At 53.4% G+C, this 23,237-nt stretch overlaps 2 protein-coding genes across 2 annotated transcripts; both read left to right on the forward strand.

Moving 5' to 3' along the window:
• The first annotated feature begins 10,692 nt into the window (after positions 1-10,692).
• LOC122388480 (NF-kappa-B inhibitor cactus-like) lies at positions 10,693-20,630 on the forward strand. The gene is made up of 5 exons (XM_043379617.1): positions 10,693-11,379; positions 12,939-13,044; positions 14,185-14,437; positions 18,990-19,321; positions 19,576-20,630. Exons 1-5 carry the CDS (start codon positions 10,982-10,984, stop codon positions 19,639-19,641), a joined length of 1,155 nt encoding a protein of 384 aa, XP_043235552.1. The 5' UTR covers positions 10,693-10,981; the 3' UTR covers positions 19,642-20,630.
• Positions 20,631-21,110: 480 nt separating this feature from the next.
• On the forward strand, positions 21,111-22,412 carry LOC122388468 (mitochondrial amidoxime-reducing component 1-like). Its single transcript, XM_043379607.1, has one exon. The coding sequence runs from the start codon at positions 21,137-21,139 to the stop codon at positions 22,121-22,123; it is 987 nt and encodes a 328-aa protein (XP_043235542.1). The 5' UTR covers positions 21,111-21,136; the 3' UTR covers positions 22,124-22,412.
• Positions 22,413-23,237: the final 825 nt, after the last annotated feature.

Here is a 23,237-nt window from a genome sequence, read left to right on the forward strand (position 1 = left end):
GGTCGGTATCGGACGTGATCCCTTCCCACCTGCTCTGCCTGCGGCCGGGGAGCCGCCGAAAATCCCTGTCCTGACCAACGGCGGCCGACGGAGCGGCTCAGCCACTCAGCGGCTCAGTCCCGGCTCACTGAGCCCCGGCGGAGGCGCGTGCGCCGCACCCATCAACGATCGGACTTCAGAGAGCGCGCCAGGGTCTGGTCTGGTGTGCTTCGTCTGGGGCTCAATCATGAGCTGTATGGTTTCGTTTTTGCTATTATACGGCTCCCTAAAAATCATCAAAGCGATCTGTTGTCTGTTGGTAGATGCTCGGTTCAAGGCTCCATGAGGATTGAGGATGGCACAATGACTTACTGATCAGCGATGTTTTTATTTCCTTTGGTGATGCTCATTGCAGACTCGTTCTGCACTGGGGGTGACAGCAGCAGCCGACGTCTATTTAGGGAGCGGGGAGAGGCTATAACGGAACTTCCTCTTGCGTGATCAGCCGCCCCGGCCCAGCTCTTTTTCAATTAGATAGCTCATATAAGAGCGCCGTGATATCTGCTCATGCACATGTCTGCTGCGGGCTTAGTCGAGATGCCAGGCGGGCACAACGGTCGCCGGGTCGGAAAGTCCGCTGCGCTCCGCCAGAATTGACTATCCGCTGCAAGCTTAGAGACTACTTGTATCGCAGCTATCAAATGAGTCGCCGCGATTATATCCATGTGGCACGTTTATGTGGGAACTTCCCAAGATTGGTATCGGCAGGTGTTTGACCCCGCGTTGCCGTCAGATTGCTGCTCGACAAGTCTAGCAGCTTTCGCCGCTCTGTAACACCATTCGATTTTTATCCCAGTGGATGCAGAAGAAATGGGTGTTTGATTGCGATACAGCATGCAACAAACAGCTGTTTTCTGCAGGGTTGTTCGGTAGGTACGGCCCTCCAGGTATTTAGTGGTTGGTTGCCAACATCACAATAAGCGATCTGCATTAATGAATACGTCTAATGGCTGTTGAAAACCATTGCCGAAGTGTGTGCACGATCCCTCTTCTCATTTATATTGAGTCATTTTAAAGGAGTGTCTCTGTCATTCAAAGTTATTACACCAAAAGCACATAGGCTAACCAACCACTCTTTTGCTGGAGGGCCGTACACCTAGGAATAACATAGGTATTTATAACATGGGGGGGGGGGAGGGGCGGAGTTCCGGACGACCTCCCTAATAATTTCACTTCCCTAATGCGGCCTAATGCATAATGGTCGACATTTTTGTGTTGGACCACCCAATCCTGAGAACCTGGTGGAGACCTTGAGAAGTCTACAGCTCTGTCAAGTGTCAGTTTGTACTTTGCGGTCGTGGCAAGACGCGTCACAGTGGGCCTGAATTAAGTGCGTGCTTCTGTATTACATAAAACAATGGCAGGGTGCATGTAGCAATGACGTGAACGTGGTCGGTAAAGTCAGAGATGACATCATATGCTGTAAAACTTTGTCAGGTAAGTCGAAACGTTTCACTGAAAGGCGAATGTAAATCTGAGAGGAAGTCCTACAACCCTACAACCAGTTTAATGTAACGCGCATGCTAGTGTGAAAGGACCGCAGGAATGCCAAAAATGCGATGCATTTTGTCATCGCCAAAAAATTTGCTTGTTGTGGTACAACAAAGTACCTACTTGTCTCACTGATCCGTAAGCAAAACAAGTTGTCATGCAACACATTTTTAATAAGTCTTGATGACATTCGCTTTAGAGTTGCGCACTGAAGGAAGCATTTAGGTATTCCTGAAGTCTGTCCAAGCTTCAAGATTAACTATTTAATGTGTGAACGAACGGTTTGTTGCAAACCTTTTTGCGAGCATTTGCACTCCTTCTGGAATGAAGTACTGTTCTAGGTATGTCTTTTCTGTTAGCCCGTGCTGGGGGGGGGGGGGGGTTCACGCCCCCTTCTGGTTTTTCGCGAAATAATAAAAACGGCGGCGCGCTCTGTTTTGGTACACCTGTCCATCCATCTTTTCCGCACATGTTGTGAAAATTTTAGACCCGAGTCATTCAAGGTCAGGTCACCAGATCACGTGAAGTGATTTACCTCAGAAAAAGTTCAAAGGCTCGTTGTAGCTACACCAACATAACGATCGCTTTGAAACTTTCAGCGATTGATTACGAGCGAGCGAGCGCAGCGAGCGAAGCGAAGTCTTTTCAATATAACGGAAAAATCTCAGTATGAGCGGCCCGGCCTGTAACGCTTTTGAGAGGCTTATATCTCAGCAACCGCTGGACCGAATGGCCTGTGGTCTTTTTTGCTGGGTAGCCCCATCCCTTCTACCCCGTAATTGACTACTTTTGATACATCTCAGTGACCGCCGTAGCACGTGCCACGTGAAAAGTCAAGGGTGTTCAAGCAGTTTTGCAAAAGTAATGATTTTGAGAGGCCATATCTCAGCAGCGGCTTGAGCGATTGTCTTGCGGTCATTTTTATAGGGTAGCTGCATCCCTTCTACCAAAGGTCGGATACTCTTCATCTATGTGAGTGACCCCCACTGCACGTGCAAAATACAACAATAAGAGGTGCCAAATTTGTTCCCATTTCAGTAACTCGGTAATTACTGGGGCGATTTTGAAACTTGGCGTACAGGTAGGCACCCACCAGGCAATGCATTCCCATGTGTTGCGGTTAGGGTGCTAGGGGAGAACGGGGCGATTTGGCCGCCCTTTTGTAAAAACGATATTTTGAGAAAACGAGTGCGCGTTTGGTCGATTTCTCCATGGAGGGGTGTGGGGCGTTCAATTGTTGTTCCGGCCTATTACTTGGATCATGCCGGGACATCTCGTTTCGGTAGTAATTAATCGTTCTTTCAAAGACTGCACGGCGGCCAAATGACCCCGGTACCGGGGTCATTTGGCCGGGGGAGTGGGGTCATTTGGCCGGGCATGTGATTCAGAGATGTACCCATTACAGAGCTGAGACAACCTGAAATATTGACGCCCAAGATTGTGCTTAACTCATGAATTCTGAATTAACTCGATGCATGACTGATGTGACGATCCAGGTGCCCCAATGCTGACACAACTGATGAGCATTGTGGCTCATCTTTGATTCGCCTGAAATCCTTAATTTTTCAAAGGACTAGGCTTACACTCGATTCATTTGAATCAGTGCAAGTGAGGAGCCACATTTGATTTACGAGCTTACGACTCATGAGTTGAGCACTGCCCAGTGATAACAACAGCCAACTGTAATGGCCGCCAAATCGTAGATTGCTTTAGACGACAATCGCACTGCAAAAAAGTCCTTTGTGCACGAGTTGTTTGTTTATTTCAAACTCTGTCGTAAACATGAAATAAAAACGTTTCCAGCAGGCCCCGTCTTCGATCCAGCACTTAAACACATCCACTGTAAAATACTAGTGGTGTCAATTTCAGAAAACGTATGTCCAATGTCCGTCCAATGTCCAATGCTTACGTCGACTGTCCGTCCAAAAATGTCCAAGCCAGCCATTTGTCCAAAGATGTCCGACACCTAGTTACGCAATAGTTTACACTCAACACTGTTAATTAATTTGCTTTTAATGTACCGTTACCAGCTCAAAAGTGATAATCATATCGAAAGCTGAGCTTTCTTATAGCCAATCAATGTAAAACACGATTACTTTATATAAAAAATTGAGGTGTAGCAAGCGATTGTCCAAAGTTGTCCAAAGCCTGCTGTCATTGTCCAACCGAATTCCGAATTGGACATTGGACAAATTCGGAATTCCGAAGATTCAAGTTCCGATTGACATCACTATAAAATACGGTCCTGACGGCATGGACACATGTCCAGTCATCACTGCGCTTCACAGTTCTTCACCTTTGCGCCCCAGCTTCTTCGACGGTCCAGCTTGTGGACCCCGCTTTTTGCTCCTCGCCATACGTGCCTGTTGCTCGTCCTCCAAAGCCGTCCGTTCCGGGCTGCTAGTCATGATTTTAGAACGCCTTTTCTTCCGACCGGCTTTTCGAACGTTGATGCGCAGCTGCGGAAGTGGTCGGATGGATTCTGGGCTTCCGACAAGCAACTAAGACACGGCGACAGCAGGCGGCTGGAGCACAGCCGCGGCAGGCGGCTGGAGCACGGCCGAGGCTGGCGGCTGGAGCACGGCCGATGCCGCGGCGTGCTGATCTGCCGTCGCTGGGGCGACGACCGGTACGAAGACCGCCGTCGGCGCAAAGTCTTCGTCGTCGAAGATTCCCGGTTGAGCGGCGATATCCCGGCTGCTTCGAATCCTAAGGATGTTCTTCCGCGTGAAGGTGGCGTCTTAGGCACGACGAAAAATCGGCGCCACCTGGTAGAGGTCGATGTGACTTCCCGGGTTCACCATCTGCCGCCGGGTGCCGAAAGCCAATCAGCGGACACCTTGGTTAGCTCGTCCCTTGCATTTAGACTGCGCCGCATTACCACCCTCAGTGGCAGAACTTAGCCAGCGCAGCGCGTCGCTCGCAGACTAGGCAAAAAATCAACTGAGTCGCTGGGCGGCCAATTCGCCCCGTATGGGGCGGCCAATTTACCCCAATATGACATTTTTAGGAAAAGAGGTCCGCAGACAAGCAAAAATTGTTACTTAAACTTGCAAAAGGATCAGACAGCTCCCTGAATTACCAGATTGTTCTACCAATAGAGTTAAAATTTTGATGTTACCTAAATAAGGGACACCATGCAACTTTTCGTAAAGAAGAAAAAGTTACGTTTTTTTTTAGCCAAAATTCAAACATCGTTGGCTCTACAAAAAACTGGGCGTCGCCAAGTTTCCTTAGTTTCTTTCCAAAGTAGTTCTTATGACGGCGGATGGTGCCATATTCAAAAATAATCGCTCGGGACCGTCAAAACGCGTAGGCATGGGGCGGCCAAAGTGACCCGGGCGGCCAAATGACCCCGCTCTCCCCTACTGCACGTGCGCACGTGCAGGGGGCGCTTCCAGATCTCGAGAATGGCTGGGCCGATTGCGCTCAAATTTGGTACACGGTTGGGGACCAGTTAGTAGGGTGCCGTGCAAAAGTCATTTTGGACCCCGTTTGCACGTGCGCACGTGCAGAATGCCGCTTCCAGATCTCAGGAACGGCTGGGCCGATTGCGTTCAAATTTGGTACACCGCTAGCGACCGGTTAGAAGGGTGCTTTGCACAAGCCCGTTGGAAGTACCCTCTCGCCCTTCTGCACGTGCAGGGCTCACTATCTCGCTCGCTCGTTCTTCGCCCAAAAGGCGTTTTACTGGTAAGAGTATCAGTGTGTATAAAATGTTTATCTTGGAATATTATATGTGACCTAGGGTTAGGTCAATTTTGCGACCTCTTCATTGGGTGAATTGGGTCAATGGGAGAAAATTGAAATACGCCTCTTTTGGACGAATGTCGTTCTAAACACTCTCAAACATCGCTTTTTTACAGGTAGACATGACGCACTGAATCGGAAAATTGCACCTGTCGCCCCTCTCTGTGCCCCTGAGGTTATCTCAGCTCATGAAAGGTCACCAGCAGTTTTTTTACTATAACTTTTGATAGAGACGTGCTAGAGCGGTGGAAACACTTCAGATGTGTTAAGCTCGACGATACAGATCGACTGATATGCAACATGACCCTTTCTAGTCAGTTAATGACCTTGAACTGAGGTCAAATTTTCAATATGATCTTTCAAGTTCAACATATAGTTCATTCGACGTGTCTCGACGAGAGGACCACGGGTTAACAGTATTCGATTAGTCATTAGACGTCTTTTGACGCGTCATTCAGGGTAGATACCGAACAGTGCCGTTTTTGTGAGAATTTATGGGATGAAGCTCGATAGGTTAATCTTTGGTGATCTACTGGTATAGGTACCTTTTTTGCCTTTTTATCTGATTCATGCGTTGAATTGCCCTGGCAGTGGCCCGGGTGTGATAATTCAGGTAGATGACATTGATAACATTAATCATGTAAACATAAAGATGATTATTCAATGTTCAAACTACCGTCCCGAACCAAATAGTGGGTGAAATACCAAAGCTTCCGGAGGGCGCGAGAACGCGTAAGGTCCTGAGAGCCGAGAGCCTACCAAGACCGTCCTCGACAGCTTAGAGGATTTGTATGGCCATTTGCATGAACCTTGGCTTATTTGCATCACGATTTACTGTCTCTGAGTCTGGACCGTGACGATTTTGAGTTTGGCTCCTGCATATAATGTGCAGAATGCGGATGGCTGAGTCGTAGCTTTTTGCGACGCGTGCGCTATGTTGCTTACGGCACCGTTAATTGCATTACGATTTACGGGGGCATTCGCAGGTAAGTGTTCACTCTCCTGTATAACTATACGCATGTAGACGTAGATAGGCATGTTATCGCAAGTGATCCAGGTAATAATATGTTTAAATGCCTCTTCTAATACAAGCGTCTAAGCACAGCGATCCTATGAACCTCGCCAGATAGCGGATGATCAGCAACTTTAATACGTCCTACCCACTCATTCATTGATAGCGCACTTGAGCTCGCCGATAACAGCAACAATGAAACTATCCAAGCACCCTTTCGGCGCGGGTATCGCCCGTTTTGCACCACACTGACGCACCTTATAACTGGTGCCCACCGCTGTGCAGGCGCGGATACAAGGGGGGGCCATGGGGGCCATGGCCCCCCCCCCTTGGCCGATTTTTTTTTTCAAAAATAAAATAAAAAGTTCAAAAGTTAAAAAGCTGAAAAGGGGGCCTCCTGAAAATAAAGTGGCCGAAATCCGATGAGTTTTTTTTACCCTACCCACTTAGTTATTTCTTAGAAGACTAGCTGAGAAGACTTCTTTGTTAGAAGATTGGTAAAGCTTTTCATAACTTGGAGGTCTCTTATACTCACGGAGATGACCACTTTTACAGGGCCTCCTAACCTGCACAGAGGGCCTCCAAGCCTGCACAGATGTTGAGATGTTGCCTGAACAGCTAGATAAGCTCAATAGACACAGTTTTTTTTGGGGGGGGTGGCCCAACAAGTGGGAAGATGGGGCCTCCAACAGGTGGGATTATGGGGGGGCCTCCTGGTTTCTAATGGCCCCTCCCTTGGAGATTTTCTGGATCCGCCCCTGCCGCTGTGGTAGGCCCGGGCTTAATTGGATGGACTTCCCAGCCACGATCAGCTGAGGCCATATGGCGGTGCGCAGACCTGAGGGCAGCCCGCCCATGAGCAGCGGCTCTGCCGGCCGTGCACGGCGTGACGGCACCGACAGGTACCGCTTGTTCTGCAGATAGAGGGATACGGCGCTAGATTTCCCGCGCAGAGAATCGCTAGGAGGGACGCCCCGCTAAAGTTCCTTTTTTACTGACCATATAGGACTTTTCTTATGATTGGAAACTATTCATTAGTTGCTTAGCGGAAAGTACCGTGCCGAAAGTACGGGGGAAGCGTTGAGAAACAAGTGTGCTGGCACTGATGCATTTGTATCGGGCCAGCTAGGCATCATGGTCCCATGATTCTGAAATCTGAGTGTTGTGCGACGGGCTGGTGACTAAGCGCTGACAGCCGGTCGCCGTGCCCCTTTGAAGAGGTCGGGAGGAGCCCCGCCCCGCGACCGGGGTCTTCCCTGGCCGGAATGGGATTGTTCAACTGTATCAGGGGTGCAGTCGTTGGTACCCATAGAGGAAGTGCTTGGGGGAAAATGTGACAGTTTTATCATTTATGCTGTTGTATAACAAGCTATGCAATCTCATATTTTCGGCAAGGGACCTATAGTTTCAGCAAAAGAAAAAAATATTTTGGTACACGGTCGATTTGTCAGCCACACTTATTCGCATACTGCGCCAGCTGCGAGGAAGTGAACTCATTGTTTGAAAAGATACCCTTAATCCCAAAAAGGCTCTTACCTATAGGTATGGCGGGCACCGCCCGAAGCTGTCGTTGGCTGTTTTTCTATTGAAGCTGTCTCTTTTTTTCTTCTTTGATATTTTAAGGGGTGCTGCTGATGTTATGTATGCACAGAGGAAGTACTTGGGGAAAAATGCGACAATTTTATCATTTAGGTACGCTGTTGTATAAAAAGCAGTACAATCTCGATTCTCGGAGAATCTGCAGAGGAAAGTCCTCGGTCTGTATTCTGTAAAATGCACACTTTTACACATGGGTCAGCGCCGTTGTAGGGAAGTTGAATTCATAAATTGTCATGAAATGAAATCTCATTTTTAAAAAGATTTGCAAAAGGCGACGATTGAGGGTAGAAGCTGTTATCCGTTTTTTCTAGGTTTATATTTTGGTAATAAACCTGCGTATCATTTTTATAGGGAGTTATTTTTATTATTTTAGAATATTAACAATGACACGCAGAACAGTAGGCTCATGTGATGTCCCTCATGTGACGTCCCAGGCAAGGTCCCAGGTGAACATCCGGTGAACGGCGTTGCCCACGTTCAGGACATTACATGGCTCATTTGCTTTATTTCCGGCGTGAGGACTGAACCACGGTATATAGAGAACTGTGGAACGAACGGTGGTCAGATAGGATGAACGGTGGTCAGTGGATATTCCTTCTTCCGCTATCCCTGCCATGTCTGGCTGATCATTGAATGCTCATGTGCAAATGACGAGCGACAAATAAATCAATATCGTTCTAAACCTCAGAAAAAGGCATGAGTATTGGCCATATTAGAGTTATGCTTCTCGGTACTTGTTAGTGAACACGCCTGTTTGTAACATCGGGAGGCGGAGCAGTGGACTGAGGACTGAGGACTTCTAGGAAATTCCCCTGCTCAGACTTGAACTCACTGCCATGGGGCAGTTTGCGCCTACGAAATGAGACTATACAACACAATGCAGGGTTGTTGTGCCTCGGAATCCTGCAGCACACTAAAATGTATTAATAAAGCGATTGTTATTAGCACAGAAAAACGTCACCGTTACCCAGCACGCCAGTCGCTTGATAACGGTGGTTTTCACCACAGTGAGAGTTGGCCGACGGACCCTGCAGATTATTAACGTCTGAGCGCCTGCAAGGTCGAGGCAGATCGAGCCGATCCCCCTGGGGTTCCCGCGTTCTGACGCAAAAACGGGAACACTGCATCTTCCTAGTTTCTGAGCTCCAATTATCAATCGTTATTTCCCCCGCTTTACCTTGTCCGAGCATTGTTGAAACTGGTCGCAACCGCATGTCGGTATCACCAGGGAAATGGGGGAAATGTTGCAGCTGGTTCAGTAAACCCGCTCGTGTCGAGAATCGTGTGGCACTTACGGAAGTCGACGGAATGATGACGCATCCATCTACGAGTAGGTATATGTGCTGGAATTGTCAGAATGACGAGAGGCAGCGGGAGACAATGGGAAACGGTCTGCCACCCTCAGTCGTATTCCAATAACTTTTAATGCATCTTCATGCGTTATGTGGGACCGATTCCCTTCTCTTATATCGTGGTAAAGAGAACACACGTTCGAGCCTCGCTGTCATTCGGAGACGCGCTCCCCCAACGCGTCATGGCCCGGCCGCCGACCCTAGCCCTCGGTCGGTGGACAGCGGGGCTCGAACGTGTGTTCTCTTTACCACGATATAAGAGAAGGGAATCGGTCCCACAGTTAGGTGCGAGATACTAGATCTAGATACGTTGCCTTGAATAGATACGGTTCTTACTTACAATTGGCTAAGATGTCGCGCCAAAGACCAAAGTTGCGTTATAGGTGCATACCATCAGGGGCTTTCTTCTCTCGTGCTCTTCTTGCGTTCGTATGGTGCACCATGCTAGCTAGTAATTGCAAATGTCCGGGTGAATCCCAAGGCATTAGTCATAAGTATAAGTACCTACCCTAATACGGTAATACGATCAAAACAAGCTTTGCAACGTACTCATGGGGTACGATGAGTCATATGGAGGGGAAGATTCGGTCGACGAATACGGGAATACGTTTTGCAACATATTTTTTTCTAACTTTTCGCCTCGGGAATAATGGGTTTAACATGCATTTTTCTCTCTTGCTGTCCCTCTCTTGCTGTTATGAAAACGGATTATATGTTAGTAAAGTACGATCCGTGCTCCTACATTCAAAGCTTTAAAAGAATCGGGTAAAAATGTAGGAATAATTCAAATTTTAGTGAAGTCACAACGCCCACATTTTTGAGAGCGAGTACGGGAATGAAAATAGCACCATTGGATTCGTCGTGAAAAACTGCATCAGAAAGACACCTTTTTGTGTTTTGACAATCAACGTCGAAATTTGACCTCACTTGACCTGACCTTGACATGACCTCGAAGTGGACAAATATGGTTCATACCATATCACGCCTGAAAATGTGGTTTGTGTCAAAAGATCAGGCTTACCTTAATCAAAGGTAAGTTGTGTCAAATGTTAGTCAGCCCTATCGCCTGCGTGTTACGAGCAATCACAAAAACGTAGGTATGGGTGCCGTCCCCATACGTTTTTAAGCCTCCCCTCGGCCGGTTAGGGTTAGAAATGGGAAAATAAAGCATTACAGCCCCCATACGAGGTAGGAAAATGTTGCCGTGCTCGTGCAAACGCGACACAATTTCTCCCAGTGATTTCTCTGACTAAGAGAGCGTCCCTGGAGTGGGCGACTCGGTATCCACCGAACTGACACCAGGGTCCAGGACCTCCCAGCACCGAGTCAGCCGGCCTCCCTGTCCTGCCGGCCGCCTCCCGATCGGGATGTCCCGTGAGTGCCCGCCGGCGGCCGCCCCGTCGCTGTCATCCCCCGGACCCCTCCCAGCCGTCCCTCACTGCCCTGCAGGGTAAGTCCGACGAAGCGCCGCCGCCGCGGCCCGGCCCCGACGCGACCCGGCCGTCCCGACCTCGCGCCGCTCGGTGGCGCTCGGGGCCGGTGCCGCGCGCCGGGATTCCCAGCCGAGTCTGTATAGGCGCGCGCCGCGCATCGGACCGCTCAGTACGCACTCTGCCGACCTGTGGTGAGGACTGCAGACGCTCCGGTGCAAGACGTGAAGTCTACATTTGTGTTCACGATACCTACCGGGTCAGCCGGTAACGGACTCGGTCAGCTGAACAACCAGTGTTTTGTAGTCATGTCTAGGCGAGTAAGTGTAAACGGAAGAGGAGCGGTGCACGCGGTGGCTGACTGCGCCCCGCCACCTTCCCGCGGTACGGCTTTCTTCTCGGCACGCTCTCGGCACCTACCCGTCAAGACGTGCGAGTCGCCAGCGTCGCTGGACCAGATTCTGGACAGCGGGTTCATCTCGGGTCACCTGTCGCCGACCACTCCGCCTCCGGCCGGCTACCGGTACCCCAAGGAGGCGACGGCGCGTCCCAGTGACGCCGGGGAGGAGGCCAGCCGGCTGAGCGAGGAGCTGAGCGGCCTGCAGCTGGAGGAGGGCCGTCTGGACGCCGCCGACCGGGCACTCTGGGAGGAGCGCTACATCACCGCCCTGGAGGAGGCCTTCCGAGGCGACGAGGACGGAGACACGTGAGTAATACTACATTGGAGGGGTTGATTGGGTGATATCAAATGAGCGTGGGGTACTGTTGTAAAATTGCACTGTTCCCAAACGGTATCTTGTGCTAACCGTTTAAAAAGAGCTAGCTGATAATTGATGTCTTTAAACCCTGCTAGTGAGAAATGTATGTTAGGAACCCGCTTTTAGGATGCTTCATTTGAAGTGCAACGTTTCCCCTTAAGTCGTATTATATAACCAGCTTTTCTAGTCGTTGCATAAGGTCAATCGCCTTTGTGCTTGTAACTTTAGATTGCCAGGCGCTGACCACTGTCCATGTTAGGATTATTGAGCCGCCTCGCAGCGAGCGAGCCTGATTTCCATACTGTTTCGTTTGATGTTACAGCTGGCGCACCAGCTGTCTCATTACGTAGGCTTTAGCCCATGTTTATGGGCCCTCCTGGTGTTAATGTGCATGTCGTCTGCCGGTTCCAGAAGTGTCGATCGGAAATTCTAAAACGTCTAATTGAAACGCATTCCTTCGTGAGTCACATGTGGGTTGTTGGAAATTTTGCCTTTCCCTTCGCCGGTTGCGGGCTATTCCGGGTAATTCTGGTCGGTTCCCTCGCCCGGTACCATCACCTGACCAGTCGCTTACGAGCCCTACAATCTACATGCAAAACTGTTGAGGCATCCTCCTTACCGGGCACGAAGACCGTTTTACCCGGTGGGTGAGCTGCTGGCCGGAAAGCGGCCGCCGATGGCCGCTCCCTCCTGGAACGGCCGGCCGGCCGGCGGGGCTGTGTGTCGGAGCGGCCGCTCATGGCCCGCCGGCCGAGGAAAGACGGACGCCGCCGCGGCAGCTCGCAGGTGCGCTGGGATTCCCGGCTGTAACCGGCGTGCAGCGCTCGCCTCCCGCGGAAATCCCGCGCCATTCTCGCGCGGACCGGGCGCGGGTCAAGGCCGGCCCGGTCACCGGCGCCGGCGGCTGCGGTGTCGCCACAGGAAAATGCCGCCTGAATGAGGTCGTCCAGTCGGTTGGGAAAGCCAAAAACAAACAGGACGCCGCGCTGTGGTGGCGCAGCGCGGCGCGATAAGGGTGCCATGCGCTGCGTGGCGAGGGGAGGGCATTCAGGTGGCTTGGCGCTCCTGCACTCGGTCAATATGCCGGCTCTGCCGGCGGTGCTCGCTGCAGCCGGCCCCATCCACTCGGGGTCGAAGAGCACCGTTCTGGAGGCGCTCTCTGTGCGGGATTTCCGTGCACCGCGTCTGGCAGCAGCACTCCGCAGCGCCCAACATCAAGGCGCCACCGCGGCCGCCGGAAAGCCCGCCTGTCTGACCTGGGCGCCCACCTGATCGGTGACGGCTGACGCCGCTCACGACAAACTCACGACACGGCTTGTCGGGCCATTGCGGACGGAGAGACACGGGACGAGCCGCGGCACGGTCCGATCTCAGTCGCCGCCCATGCATTCTGACGCCTCACCCCGCGAACCCTCCTCACTGTCTAAGCAGTCGAGTAGGGCGCTGACGACCCTTCTCGCTGTCTAAGCAGTCGAGTAGGGCGCTTACCGTGCCCCTCTGTCCACAGGCACCTTCACCTGGCCATCATCTACGGCTACGAGCGAGTGGCCGACTGCCTGGTGCGCCTGGTGCCGCACCCTGACTTCCTGAACCTGAGGAACAGTTACATGCAGGTACGGACATAGCACCACGCTGAAAGGCCGCCGCGGTTTTCCCGAGGTCACGATAGCTGACGAGATATGAATGCCCGCCCGGAGTGCTGCGCCCTGCCGACGTTTCTGGGTTTCGTATTGTAACGGTATATACGGCATATTTGTGTGGATTTTAATCCATTGATCTTTTTTAGGGATGTCCATTCTGCTATCTATGAACCGGTTGTGATTTGTACGATAGCGTCATCAGCCAATATGAATTTTTGCGCATTTCATCAGAGCTTTATCAATGGAAAATCCATTAGTTTTGCTGTATGGTTATAACCGCATGGCTTTGGCGCCGACGGTCATATTCGTGGTTTCCTTATCCACCTACCTATCACAAGGGTCATTGATCCCCAGCTCTGGTCATGCTAAAATACCATAGTGGTTTTGTTGTCAAATAACCATTCCGCAATGCCTGGACTGGACCGTAACACCGGTCTCTAGACGAATAACTTGTCTGGCCAATGGGCATGTCCCGCAGTATTTACATATGCCTACACCTGCATTTGCTGGAGTCACGCAGACATAACGAGGCATCGTTAACATTTGCGTCTGCGGCACCCATTGGCGGCTGTTTGGTCTCGTTGCGAGGGGCGATGGAGCGTCTCGTTAGTTGCGCGGCCGGCTGCGCCGGCGGCAGGGAGTTCCCGTGGCAGGAGAGAGGCCGACAGGGGAAGCCCGCGCTCGTTACACGCTCGAATGGGCACACCAAATGCAAAGTTCATGGCTATAGCCAACACGCAACGGCAACACCAAAGAAAGTCGGGATGGCTGTCCGATTCAGGCCGTCGGCACCATGGCATTTTTGACGAGTAACGCTCCCCGACCGGCTGGTGGCGTCTTCAGTCACGCGAACTCGAGCTGCACCGTTGCTTGGAAAACGCGGTCGCTTTTAATTTAGCTATCTATTTAATTTGGCAGTACCGTTAGAAGTTGCGGTGAGGTCCATGGAACTTCCGCGACCACTCAATCCGTTTTTATACCTCCTCTTTCACTCCTCCGGGGTATTGTACTCTCCAAAGTCACTCCACCATAAGTTGATGTCGTCATGGCCGTGCTACCCCCGGAGTTGTTTTCCGGCCACCCCTGACCACAGCTCCCTCGCTCGCTCCCCAGACGCCGCTGCACCTGGCGGCGCTGACGGGCCAGGCGGCTCTGTGTCGTCACCTGCTGGTGGCCGGCGCTGACGCCAGCCTCCGGGACCGGCACGGCAACACGCCTCTGCACGTGGCGTGCGCGCGCGGCGACCTGCTGGCCGCCCAGGCGCTCACCAGCACCGTGTCCAACGACGAGACGCGCGAGGCGGCGCTGCGCTACTCGCTGCCGCCCTCCCTCGCGCTGCCGCCGCTGGACGAGTGGAACTACCAGGGTGAGTGTCTCCCACCGACCGGCACGGTTTGCACGCAAAACTGCCTTGGCGACACTCGGAAAGATTTTGGCCTCTCTTTCATAAATACGTGTATTTTATATTTTTGCGTCCTTATTAGTTGCAATGTCCCATCTCAACGCCTCACAGCACAGTTACATCAGAAGACACCAATTATTCCGCATTATTACATCATTAGAAGTTCCGAAATATAGCATATTGCACCAGCCAGCGACCACAGTACTATCCAACATGACACCGATGTCTGTGTAATCTGTATACAACTGCTCATAATTGCTCCTACTCCTATTACACAATCATCTCACAAGCCAATGATCGTGCAATCGGGAGTTGCTCGCTCGCTCTAAGTGTGACGCAACTGACGGCGGCCCCGGTGATGTCCGGATGTGTCAGTGGCACCGAGCTGCTGACGCACGGGCGGACGTGGCGGCTGCCCTGACACCCTCTGTTTGTCCGTGGCCGAGCCGGGAGTTCCCAGTAGCCGCGCGGCGGTGCCGGGCCGGCCGGGACCGACCCAGGCGGCGTCAGGGGCGTCTCCGAACCCACACACACTCGCCGACAATCGATGACGGTTTTCCGAGCTCGCTCTGACGAATGGGAAGTGCCGAGACCGCGGCGGCCGCCCCCAGCTGGGCCGTCACAAAGCAGCGGATAAAACCGAGCACGGCTCGACAGGCGCGCGACCATGCTCTTTGTGCGGTTACAGCCCTGCTCAGGACAGCCCCTTCCTCAGCGCAGTCGGCGCGTGCTGAGACAGCAGAGCCTGTCATATGACCAAATCAGGTCATAGCAATCAGACTCGTGTGTGATTATTGTGACGTGACATGCTAAGCTACGCTTGAGAAGCCACTCTGCTCAGGGATATTTCTGGTGTCCTATCCGGCCAATCGGTTCACTGATAAATGATAATATGTTTATTGCTTAGCCTTACCAATGAGGCTTAAACATTGGAAGTTCCCTTCCAAGGAGAAACCCCCTGGCCATCGAAGGTCTCTTCAGCTGTTCGTTAATTTCTTGATTTGGAACCGCCAGTGATATGTATTCACCCCGAAAAATTCATGTCTTGGCACATATGTGATGATGATGATGATGATGATGATATTCTCTTTAGAGGACCTTCCTCTAAAGATCGCTCGCTCGGGTCCTCACGTGACGGTTGTGACGCAACGCCCTCGACGCTCTGTGTCGATCAATCGGGCGACACGGTACGGTATTCCCTGACGGTCCCCGGCGCGGCCCGGCCCGGCGGACGATAGCTCCTTATCGTGCCTACTCCCGGCCGCCGCTCGTGACTAAGAGCTCAGCGCTTTGGTGTCCATTGTGTCATTCACCGGGGTGCCGCACGTCAGCAGAAACTGACGGGGAAGGCCGCCAAAGACCCGGCCGCCCCCGGCGAAGGGGCAGGGGTCACGGTGGCAGGGCAGGGGTCACGGCGGCAGGGCAGAAGTCACGCCACCCGTACAGGTCGGCGAACAGCGACACTGACGAGGAGGGAGGGGGAGCGGACAGGCGGAGGGAGGAAGACCCGATCAGGAAAGTTGCGAACTTATTGGCTGGCGTAGTGGTCAATGACAAGAAAATACCTAGCACTATTCCCACTGCTTATTGAAAGCGCGAACGATGCAAGACGTCGAAATAACGGAGGGTTGCAGCTGACATTTAGTGAGCTAATATAAGACCAACTTTGAGTTAAAGTAACTTCAAACCCTCCAACCTAGGTACCGCTTGCTGAAGCGCATAATTAAAAATTGATTTACACTCCCCGACCATTCTTCTGACGGTTTAATAATAAATAAATCTTGAGCAGGTGATCTCCCACCCATTTTATGGTCGTTTGACGCACTGAAGCGACAAAGGCTTGTTCGGGATAGGGAACCCCCGACCCAGCCTACCTGTAATATACATACCTCCCGTCGTGCCCTTGATAATGATAACGTCTCCGGCGCCTTGGCCCGTCATTCTTGCCCGAGGTTCTTCCCTGGAGGTGCCCGTTTACATAACACCACCAATCACGCCATAGTCTGTTTGGCAGGGAACGGGGCCCGCATGGCTCAGTGCGTTCGCATCAGCATTGAATTGTAAATTCAAGAGACTCGGCATCACGTTTGACCTATAAACATGTGATTGTTTCCGAAAGCGGGCCCATGTGGCCTCGCTATCGTATTCTCGATGACACGTCAGCATGGTTCCCCACGCTCGCTCAGATCACCCCACCGCGTCCCCGCGGCTCCCACTGCATCCCCTCCTCCCCCTCTTGCCCTGGTCCTCTCCCTTCCGGCCACCGGAGCAGATCGTCGGCTGCAGGCCGTCTCTCTGCCCCAATACGTCCTCTGTTGGGCCGGAAATGCCGCGGCACCGTATTTTTAACAGGTCTTTCCGTCCGGTGGCTGCCAAAAACGCCAGATCTGGCGCTGTCCCTCTCGAAATAGGGCGTCGCTCTGCTCGCCGGTCACAGCCTGTCCGCTGATTCAGCCTTGCGTCCCGTGCGTCGCACGTTCTGGGGATGTGTGGGGCCCCACCGTCCGACCCCGGCTCCGCAGTGCCGTCCCTGATTCACCCCGCATGGGCGGAAGGACTCCCCCGTTGCGCTGACATTTCAGGGATGTGGGGTGTTTTTAGCTGTCACTTTTGTGTGAAACATAGCTCATGCTTCCGAGTGGGTAGCTCTGGGGCTAGACCAAGTCTTAGTCAATGGTTGACAACTTCAGTCTGAACAAACCAGCCGGTGTGTGAAGTGGTTTGATCTGTAATACAGATTTCACTGCAAAGGGAGATCCCCACAAGTTTCAATTGAAACATTGCGTGGTGTGCCATGTTTCACCTGAACCATTGCATGTCCACTGTCCAACTGGACATTATCACAACTGGACATTGTCCAGTTGTGATAAAGGCTCAGATGACTACAAACTGCGCATCGTTAGAGTTCTAGAACGTTCAAAGACATGATGCCTTTTATCAGCAATGTACCCAATGTTTATCCATTTGAGATGCACCGCCCTGTTGCATTGGGTCTACGATAACATTACCCGTCGGACCTTCCGGCGATGACATCCAGCCGCTGACGGGGTGTTTCGTGACGCGGCGTGTGTCTGGGACGGCAGCGACGCTCCCACGCTATAGTGTCGGGACGCCCCGCCGCGCCGACACCGCCGTCCCGTCAGTCGATGTCGACAAATAGCCGTGAAAACCCGCCCGACGAGCCGGGCAGTTCCCGGTCTCCCACCATCAGGGTCGCTTTGACACGGCGCCGGCCGCCGCCCCTCATAGCGGCCGGGAAGTACGCCGGTTTCCCCTGCGGCGCGGAGCTGCGGCAGCCCTCCGCTCGGCCCGGGACGTTCCACGGCCGACAGCGGAGCCGCCGGCGGCCGGAGACCGAGCCGCGGACTCCCGCGGCGCCAGAGAACGATCTGGGAACAATGCGCCGGCGAAACGGCCGCATGTAAAACAGGGTCGGTGACCTGGGCATCTAGTTAAACCGCGAGCTGTGCTTCACGAGCGCCCCGACCAGTGTCGGAGGGTGTGCTGTCATCCATCGCCAGCTCACCCCGGGTCAGACGAGCTCAATATTCCGCCAGCTGAATTTGAAAGCGCATAGTTCAGCGCAGGGTATATAGGTTCAGCGTGCAAGGCGGCGCTACAAAAACACCCAGTCGCCGAATGTTCTGTGACACGGGTCTGTTACATCAGACCTTGGCACATCTTTTCATCCGCCATCTGCCATCCCTGCACAAAGAAAAACACGCGCCATCACGGCGAAAGTTCAGCTGGCGCGTCACGTTTGGCCGCCCCCGCGTCACGTCTCGCCGCCCGCGCCGCAGACAGATGCGGCGATCGCGCGCCGCATCTTGACTCCGGCAGCGGGGTGGCTGGCCGGCCAGTCACGCCGCCAAGCACGGTTATGCATCGCGGAAATTCCCGCTGCTGTGCAACCGGGAGGCCGCTCCGACACGTCGCCGAGACGGTCACGGAGACGGTCACGAATATGGTCACGGAGATGATCGCGTCACGGATATGTCACGGAGACCATTAGTGACCTGCTGTCAGTCGTCACGGACAGGCGAGAGAGATCGGAGGAAGTTTAAGAAACCCATCAGTGTCAGATGTCGAAAGAGAGAGCAAGCGGGGTTTCCTCTCGGTCGGAGAGGCTACCGGAGACCCGGGGTGGGTCACCGATCCGCCTATCCACCGGAGAAGGGAGCTAGTCGGGCGGGTTTCCCAGCACGGCCGGGGTTGTCCCAGACACTCCCCGTCCGCGGGACAGCCTCTGCGGCGACCGAGCTCTCCGCGCGGAATACACAGCAGCCTTGGCCGGAATATAGCGCCCAGATAGTGGCGGCCTTCGCCCGGCCGGCCTCGGATCTACATACCCTCAGGGCGATATGTGACACCAAATTACTGACCTCGCTGGCCCGCAGCCAGCAAGCTAGATGTCAACATACAGCGCACGAGCGCCGTCCTCAGGCGCAGTACACGTCCCCCGTGACCCGCCGTCGCCCTCGCCACGCCGCTGACCGCCCTCTCCCTCCGTCCACAGGTCTGAGCTGCCTGCACCTGGCCGTGCTCACTGGCGACCGTCGCCTGGTGGCGCACCTGGTCTCCCATGGCGCCAACGTCGCCTGCATGGAGGGCAAGAGCGGCCGGACTCCCCTCCACCTGGCCGTCGAGGCGGGCAACATCGTCATGCTCGAGTTCCTGGCCACGATGTGCAAGGCTGACGTGCGCGCCACCACGTACGGCGGTCTGAGTGGTTACCAGCTGGCGCTGCTGAACGCCCGGCTCGATGTGGCCGAGGTACTGGAGTCGCTCGGAGCGGCGCCTGACGCCCTGCCAGAGTCGGATATGGAGCTCTCCGACTCCGAGCCCGAGGTAGGCAGCACGGGGAGTGGCGGGGTGGAGAAGGGAAACGGCTGTCCGGGAGTTTTCAGCTCCATTTGGACTGTCTGGCTTTCACCGTTATCGATGTATCGAACAATTTTATATTATTTTTTCTCTCTGCAACACACCTGGTGATAGTTGTTCAGTACCTGGATCTTAAAATTGTCGATAATCCACTTGAGTCTGTTCTCCGCCAATTTTGTTTCCGTGGTACGAGACTAACGGGTTTTCTCCCATCTTTGCAGATGCTGCTGAAGGCTGATCTCAGCGACGTCCGGATAGGAGGCCTGCCACTGGTGGCGGCTCAGTGAGCGCTACCCTTGGCGAGGGCAGGATTCACCGTCGCCGGGCGTCACTGACCGTCACCAGACGTCATCGGTGCATCGCCAGACCGTCAGCAGACGTCATCGACCGTCACCAGACGTCATCGTTACACCACCGACCGTCAGCAGGCGTCAGTACACCATCGGCGCGGGCCTTACCACCAGCTGGCGCCACCAGCCACCCGCTCCGCCTCTGCCGTCCGTCCATTCGTCACAGAGCTCGCCGAGCTGACTCGCCGAAGCTACCGAGTGAGGCACCGAGGAGAGTCCTGCACGTGCCGTCGGCCAGTGACCGGTCTCCGCCGACGCGTCGGACAAGCCCACTGCGGATTCAGGCCAAATGTGACGTCATCAGCGATGATGCACGGCGCCGACCGCAACCAAATGCGGATTATGCGGTTTCACCGCATTAGAGTCGCTGGTTTTCTCTGGAGAATGAACTCAGCATTAGAAAGGAACACCGAACAATCACATTGCCACACGGCATGTGAATGTTAGAGGACACTGGTTGTTTTGGATACTGTGGTTTCGTCATCTGTTTGTAAACTGTAGCCACATTACGCTACCTTTAGCTTACCAACTTGTTATGTAGAATGTGCACATGGTTATCCAAGCGATATATAATGTGTGTATATAATGGTCGGAGGTTTGAGATGGACGAACGTTTATATGTGTGTCTGCTATCGCTGGGGTTTGCCATCTCAGGCCGATTTCGATCTCATTCTGAGCGGTTTGTAGCGTGTGTCGTAGTATTCATTTATCACTCTCATCGTGTATTATATTCATAGTCATCATCATCTACATTTATTGTGATTTCATCTTTGTCATGTTCTAAATGACAGCAAAAACTTGCGAGTAATCTATTCGCTTGCTCGCTGTTTTGATGGTGATTGTTTCTAGTAATGTATGCCACATATAATGTTAATTATTCAAGTATATGTCAATTATTTACTGCGTAATATATTTGATCGTATTTCTATAAGCGTTTTGTTTTCGATAATTGTGGGAAAGTGTGGGCCACCCACATGCGGCTTCAAATTCACTGGAAAAAAGAGGACTGCGTTTGAAAGTGAAAAGAGGCTGTGCAATGCGTCGACCGTCGAAATGGGCAAAAAACATTCAACGGAGGGTAAGAAGTGGAACAGAACAGCGATATGAGTCATGATAAGGCTGGAAGGCCAAAGAAGCGTGACGATCAACCAGTTACTTAGAGACAGAAACATGCAAGGCCGGCATAGTTACCAGTACCTACTTGTCATTCGGTGCATGATTGTCTCCATGCCAACTATTAGCGTTCATCTTGCCCGTCCAATCGTTCCCATCTAATGCCATCCGCCGACACCGCTAAGGTCGAGAGGCCTTGACAGTACAGATAGTCACATGATCTTAAACACACACACAAATCTTGAGGCGCGGCCGGTCGTGGCTCTGGGTCGCGGCTCATCCCGTCCCAGTCGCCTATCGGTGTTAGCCCGGGAAGGTCATGGTCGCGCGCCCGTCTCCGCTGCTGGCCGCCGCCGCCGGTCTGGCGGTGCTCGGCGCCGCTGCCGCCGTGGTGGTGGCGCGGCGCCGTCAGCGACGCTCCTGGACCCCCATTGGCACCGTCAGGGCGCTCACCCTGTACCCGCTGAAGTCTGGCGCCGGCCAGCCGCTGCAGCGGGGCCGGGTCACCCTGCTGGGTCTGCGGGGAGGGGATGGCGTCCTGGACCGCAGCCTGGCCGTGGTATGTGGGGGCAAGGTGATGGACGCTGGCACGCGCCGCCGTCTGGTGCTCATCTCTGCGGAGATAGGAGCCGGCGAGGTGACGCTGTCGGCGCCAGAGGTGAAGTCGCTGACCGTGCCGCTGCCGAAGGACGGTGAGGCGACCATGATGGAAGTCGACCTGAACGGCCACCCCGACTCGGGTGCCGACCTCGGCCCCGAGGCCGCGCGGTGGCTCCACGAGTTCTTCGCCGACGGCAAGTCCTACTCGCTGATGTACTTTCTACCCGGAGCGGTCACCCCGCGACGCACCTCTCAGCTTCCCCACCCGTACGTCCACCTAGCCGACCCCGAGGACGCCGTCACATACAACTTCGTCACGCCCCTGTCCGTGATCTGCGACGCCTCCATCGACGAGCTCAACCGGCGCCTGGCCAGTCCGGTCACCGTCCACCAGTTCCGACACAACATCGTCGTCGGCGGCGCGGCGCCGTTCGATGACGACGACTGGCGTCTGGTGCGCGTGGGCGGCGCGCAGCTGCGCCGGGTGAAACCCGTGCACCGCTGCGGCATCACGCTGGTCGACCCGAACACCGGGGAGCGCAGTGACGCCATGGAGCCGCTGCGCACGCTGAGGACGTTCCGGCTGGCGCGCACTGCCGAGGAGCGGCGTCTGTACAAGGAGGCGCCGCTGCTGGGCAGCGCGCTGGCCGTGGACCAGGAGGGCGATGTGGCCGTGGGCGACACGGTGTATGTCACCAGGGACTGAGGGCCGCCCTGAGGCACTGAGATCATATGTCATACGTCATCAGGTGTATGCCATCAGGAACTGAGGGATTGACAGGACACAGTGAACTTTACTTAGAGAACAGGGCTAAAGGGCGGCGTAGGACGAGGTAACGAGGGACTCTCTTCGAGGGACGAGGTTAGGATAGGAGTCTTGTCTTGGGTTTGGAGCGAAAGCGAAAGGACATAACTAAAACATTAAATAAAAGAGCATATACTGGCCCGCAATTAAGGACGTCGGATGATGACGAAATAAAAGTATAAAACTCAAATCAGATACAAGTGACAGACAGATGATGGCATGTCAGATGACCAACGTTCAATGCCCGAAACCGACCTGTTAGGAAGGCACGAGCGGCTAGACTATGGCTAGACCCAACCCAAAGGCGGAAGTATGCTCCCAAAGTGCGCTGCATGACCAGGACAGCATCCATTAAAGAACATGCCTAGCAGTTCAGTCCATTGACAAAAGGAACTTGTGAAGACTAGTTTGACAGCGTGTAACTGAATAATGAACATGACGAATCGCCTCCCGACCTCCTAATGCAAGATCAGTTTTTACATGTTTTTGATATTAGTGGGATGCGGCTTACACAATCACAGGCACTACGTAGGAGTAGGAGAATCTAGCATTATGCAATGTGTTGCTTATTTACCGATTACATTTATCGATTTCATCAAGCGTTCGCGACGCCATAATCGCGTCCTCCGCAGCACGCTGAAGTGGGTTTTAATTGGTATTGCCCCGCGCTACAAGTGGACATTGGCTATCGCAAGTACGCCCACATTTGAAGGCTGGCCCTCGGGAGCAAGTCGCGGTTTAGTCTACATACAGAGCACCTCTCGTCCTGCACAAAAGGCCGTCAGACTGTCCGAAGGTCAGCACTCCGCAGTGAACAGCTCAGGGGGTCGTTGGCCACTGGGTTTGTGCTAACAGACTCTTAAAAAGCAGTCCTCGAAGCGAACAAACAAGGGCTATGTGTACAGTCTGTCCTTTTTAGCCTACTGCCGGCTGATAGCCCACCAACACACAAACAAAACCAAAGTCCCTCGGATCCGGTTTAAACCGCTTTGACCAGGCACACACTATGACTATC

The sequence above is a fragment of the Amphibalanus amphitrite genome, unplaced genomic scaffold, assembly GCF_019059575.1.
Source record: "Amphibalanus amphitrite isolate SeventyFive unplaced genomic scaffold, NRLGWU_Aamphi_draft 000323F_arrow, whole genome shotgun sequence".
In the NCBI taxonomy this organism is placed as follows: Eukaryota; Metazoa; Arthropoda; class Thecostraca; order Balanomorpha; family Balanidae; genus Amphibalanus; species Amphibalanus amphitrite.

Bases quoted from the DNA above. Each gene is read 5' to 3' on its own strand.
- LOC122388468 (XM_043379607.1), top strand. From the start codon at position 21,137: ATGGTCGCGCGCCCGTCTCCGCTGCTGGCCGCCGCCGCCGGTCTGGCG.
- LOC122388480 (XM_043379617.1), top strand. From the start codon at position 10,982: ATGTCTAGGCGAGTAAGTGTAAACGGAAGAGGAGCGGTGCACGCGGTG. The intron at 11,380-12,938 runs GTGAGTAATACT...CTCTGTCCACAG, and splicing joins GGCGACGAGGACGGAGACAC to GCACCTTCACCTGGCCATCA. The intron at 19,322-19,575 runs GTAGGCAGCACG...CCATCTTTGCAG, and splicing joins TCTCCGACTCCGAGCCCGAG to ATGCTGCTGAAGGCTGATCT.